The 4,686-nt window shown below is 48.5% G+C and overlaps 1 protein-coding gene across 1 annotated transcript in view; it reads left to right on the top strand.

The window, feature by feature from the left end:
• Positions 1-516: 516 nt before the first annotated feature.
• LOC108514655 (transcription initiation factor TFIID subunit 1-like) overlaps positions 517-4,686 on the top strand; it is a gene marked incomplete at its 5' end in the record, with an annotated part of 21,166 nt that continues 16,996 nt past the window's right edge. Inside the window, 3 exon segments of the mRNA XM_017851054.1 lie at positions 517-726; positions 996-1,110; positions 1,551-1,667. Of these exon segments, the coding sequence (XP_017706543.1) occupies positions 517-726; positions 996-1,110; positions 1,551-1,667 (442 nt within the window).

Raw genomic sequence — 4,686 nt, forward strand, 5'->3', positions numbered from 1 at the left:
TGGGGGTAGGGCTGGTGGGGGTGCGGCTAAGCAGAGGAAGGAGGTGCAGGGAGGAAAGCAGAGGGTGCTCAGGCAGCGAGAACAGGGCACAGTTAACGCCGGGGAGGAGGATCCCGCCCTCGTGGGTGCGGGAGCAGCGTCGCGTGGGAGTGATCAGTTCTGGGGGAGGGTGGGCAGAAGAGAGCACGAGGCGAGCCCGGGGCCAGGGGCGTAGGGAATGGTGGCTTTGGAGCTAGTGCTCTGCCGACCAGACAGTACGACTACATGCTTGTTTCGCCTAATGAGATGGCTTCCCACCCGTAACCTGCTTGGAGATTCTTGACGCTGCCTGCCCCTCTGACATCGGTAGCCTGAGATGGCTCTATAGAGCCAGAGGACTGGACAGGACCTGCCCCCGGCTCGGTTGGTTCTGGCCCCAGGCTTAGGACAATGGGGTGTTCCCAGCACCCGGGCGGGCCTCCTGGTCCCAGTGCGCCTTTTAGGTGGGGGGAGCAGCGTCTTCACTGACATCCGTGAAATAGTGTCCTGCGCCCTCGTGAAACTACATCGCCTTCACTTAGGCCCGTTTTCTTGAGGGGTGAAGCTGTCGGCTGCTGTGGCCCCTCCTGTGCCACAGGCTCATGCGAAACTTGGCCCGAACGAGCCCCGTCTCGCCGCCTCCAATCCCACTCATCTCCCTGCCTCGGCCCTGGTTCCGAGAACGACCGTTCCGTTCGTTCAGTCTTGGTAGTTGTTTGATTCGTCTTCTCTTGTAGTATTATATTTTAAAGTGTGGGCGATGCAGTTGGCCGTGGTGCTTTAATAAAGATCTGATCGATGCAAAGTTTGGTAGATAGATATTGCAGTTCTTGAACGTGTTGCTCCTTTTGGCACACTGCACAGTCATTTTTCATGTGGATTTGTGACTTTGTTGTGGACCAGGGAAATAAGCCTTTCTGGTGTGGGAATCGTAGATTTAGTTGTTGTCTTCGACTCTGGTGCTGTCCCTTTTTCAGGAGTGTAAGAAGCACTTGGCAGGCTTGGGGGCTTTGGGGCTGGGCAGCCTGATCACTGAACTCACGGCAAATGAAGAATTGACCGGGACTGACGGTGCCTTGGTAAATGATGAAGGTGAAGTCTGGGTTGTGAGGAGTAGGTGGGGGAGGAGGCTAGCCACCTACTATATATGTACTTTTTTGTGTGTGTAAGATGGGAGTTTTGCTCTGTCTCCCAGGTTGGAGTGCAGTGGGGTGATCTCGGCTGACTGCAACCTCCGCCACCCGGGTTCAAGCATTTCTCCTGTCTGAGCCTCCCAAGTAGCTGGGACTACAGGCGCGCGCCACCACGCCCGGCTAATTTTTGTATTTTTAGTAGAGACAGGGTTTCATCATATTGGTCAGACTGGTCTCGAACTCCTGACCTGAGGTGATCCACCTGCCTCGGCCCCCCAAAGTGCTGGGATTACAGGCGGGAGCCACCACATCCAGCCTGTACATGTACTTTTAAATGGGAATTACCTGAGGGAGTGAGGGTCACTTACTGTTGTTGCTATTCTCCCTGCTTTTTCATAGGGTGGATTAGGAGTACAGAAGATGCTGTGGACTATTCAGACATCAACGAGGTGGCAGAAGATGAAAGCCGAAGATACCAGCAGACAATGGGGAGCTTGCAGCCCCTTTGCCACTCAGGTGATTCTTTGGTGTATTAGCTTGAACATTCCAGTGCATTATCCTGCTGTATAGTCCAGTTTGGGCTCTAGTTTCCATGCCTGCTTTCTGCCATTGTTCCTGCTTTCTATGCCTTTGCTTTGCTCCTCTCCCTTTGTCAGCTGAGTTCCAAGTAGCTGCTATCTTTTTTTATTCTGGCCAGTGTTAACTGTACTCCTGGTTATTCCTCATACTGTTCAGTCATGAATTCTTGGTTAATGACAAGTAGCTTCCTTGTCATCTGGTATTTGAGTACCTGCAGGGGTTTGTGAGATGCACTTCAAAGTTGGAAACTATGAAACAAATTCAGTTTTTGCCCTGAAGGAATTGATAGTTCAAGAGGGATGCAAGGTCATACATAAACAGTGAACTAAGGCAGGACGCGGTGGCTCACGCCAGCACTTTGGGAGACCGAGGCGGGTGTATTACCTACCTGAGGTCGGGAGTTTGAGACAAGCCTGACAAACATGGAGAAACCTGGTCTACTAAAAATACAAAATTAGCCAGGTGTGGTGGCACATGGAGTGTAATACCAGGTACTCGGGAGGCTGAGGCAGGAAAATTGCTTCAAACCGGCAGGCGGAGGTTGCAGTGAGCTTAGATCGTGCCACTACACTCCAGCCTGGGTGACAGAGCGAGACTCTGTCTCAAAAAAAAAAGAAACACACTTCCTGTCAGTCTAGAGTACATAACAAGTGCTCAAACAACGTGTAATGAACTGAGTTAGAGTCTACCACTTGCTAATTGTATTACTTTTGATAAAATTCCACATTTTATTATAAAGTTCTCTAAAGTTCAAGTTTTCCTTTTTAGTAGAGGTTACAAATAAATAATTCCTAAGACTCCTTCCACTTACTGACTTTACCTTCTAAGTCTGAGGTTCTGATTCTATAATGTAGCATCTTATTCTGATTCTATAATGTAGCACCTTATACCAGAGAAGAAAAAAACATATTTGCAAGCAGGTATCAAGTTCATTGTTTTACACAGGGTGCAGTGGCTCACGCCTGTAGGGGAGCATGGTCATTTGAGGTCAGGAGTTCGAAACCTGTCTGGCCAACATGGTGAAACCCCTTCTCTACTAAAAATACAAAAAAATTGGCCAGGTGTGGGATTACCTGCCTGTAATCCCAGCTACTCGGGAGGCTGAGACAGGAGAATTGCTTCAAACTGGAGGCGGAGGTTACAGTGAGCTGAGATCAAGCTCCGCATCCTGGGTTCATGCCATTTTCCTGCCTTTGCCTCCTCAGTAGCTGGGACTACAGGCGCCCGCCACCTTGCCCGGCTAATTTTATTTTATTTTATTTTGGTAGAGATAGGGTTTCACCATGTTAGCCAGGATGGTCTCCATCTCCTGACCTGGTGATCAGCCCGCCTTGGCCTCCCAAAGTGCTGGGATTACAGGCGTGAGCCGCCGCGCCCGGCCTAGGCAGTGTGTTTCAAAGATAATGAAGTTGGCTGGGTGTGGTGGCTCAGGCCTTTGTAAACCCAGCATCGGGCAGATCACATAAGGCCAGGAGTTCGAGACCAGCCTGGCCAACATGGAGAAACCCCGTCTCTACTAAAAGTACAAAAGTTAGCTGGGCATGGTGGCGTGCGTCTGTAGTCCCAGCTACTCGGGAGGCTGAGGCATGAGAATCGCTTGAACCCAGGGAGGGGAGGTTGCAGTGAGCAAAACGAGGTGCTGCATTCCAGCCTGGGCGGCAAGAGCTACATGCTGTCTCAAAAGATCAATGAAGTCCATTTTCGGAACTTGAGGAGTTCAATTTAGTGGTGTGGAATCTAGAGCTATTGGTCCACAGTTCTTTATAGTTCATTCTTTGCACTGCCCTATTCTACCTCTCACTGCCTGAAACTCCCCGCCACGCCCCTGACGGAGTCTCTCTCTATCACCAAGGCTGGAGCGCAGTGGCGCAATCTTGCCTCACTGCAGCATCCACCTACCAGGTTCAAGTGATTCTCCCACCTCAGCTTCCCCAGTAGCTGGGACTACAGGTGCACGCCACCACTCCCACCTAATTTTCTTGTATTTTAGTAGAGATGAGGTTTTGCCATGTTGACCAGGCTGGTCTCGAACTCCTGATCTCAGGTGATCCACCCACCTTTGCCTCCCAAAGTGTTGGGATTACAGGTTTGAGCCACCCTGCCCGGCCTGCTTGAAAGTTTTATATGAAGTTGCTCGTTATTCATTCATTGTCCATCTCTTCGAACTAGATTTCAGGCTGCTGATAAATGTGAATAAAACCTTGGTAAATACTTGAACTTAATTTTTTCGGGACAGCTTATGGATTTGAGTGCTGCTTATATGAAAAGAATTAACTATACTGCATATACGAAAATTAACCCACGAAAATAGAAGATATAAGCCCTGTCTTTAAGGATATTGTTATCTTGTGGGGAAGATGACATAAATAAATGCAGAACAATTAGTCATAGTAAGACGAACCAACTATGAGCTCCTGTTTCTATATATAGAGTGTTATATTTAGTTTTGATGGGCTGCCAGAATAGGTAAGTCAATAGCTGTCATTTTGAGCACCCTGACTGAGGGGAGATGGTGGCAGTTATTATTTTCAGTAGAAGTTATAATTTCCAGGTTTGTGTTTGTTGTCTTGACTAGGGATGGTAAGGAAAAGGCTGCGAATTTCCCTAGGTGAGTTTTATGAGCTAACTTCCTGGAAAAGGAGGATGCTACATTTGATAGAATCTCAGTACTCTGGGATGCTCATTTCTAATTTCTCTTGTCCTCTAGAGGTGCCTTCACCTATACCCTTAGCTTTTTCCTTCCTTGGCATTGGCTCCTTTGCGTGGCTTGATTTACAAGGTTGCTTCTTGGGAATAATTGGAAGTGGGTGTAGATTGCTAATAAAGCTTTCATGGAGGTGAATTTTGAGTAGAATTTTGAAAGTGAGGCAAGGTTTGGTGGAGAAGGAGCAGCAGAGCATTTTGGTTTGAAAACATGGCTTGTCTAAAGGTTTGGAGATACTTAGAAATAAGCAAG

Source organism: Rhinopithecus bieti, unplaced genomic scaffold (assembly GCF_001698545.2).
Source record: "Rhinopithecus bieti isolate Rb0 unplaced genomic scaffold, ASM169854v2 scaffold_34323, whole genome shotgun sequence".
Classification (NCBI taxonomy): domain Eukaryota; kingdom Metazoa; phylum Chordata; class Mammalia; order Primates; family Cercopithecidae; genus Rhinopithecus; species Rhinopithecus bieti.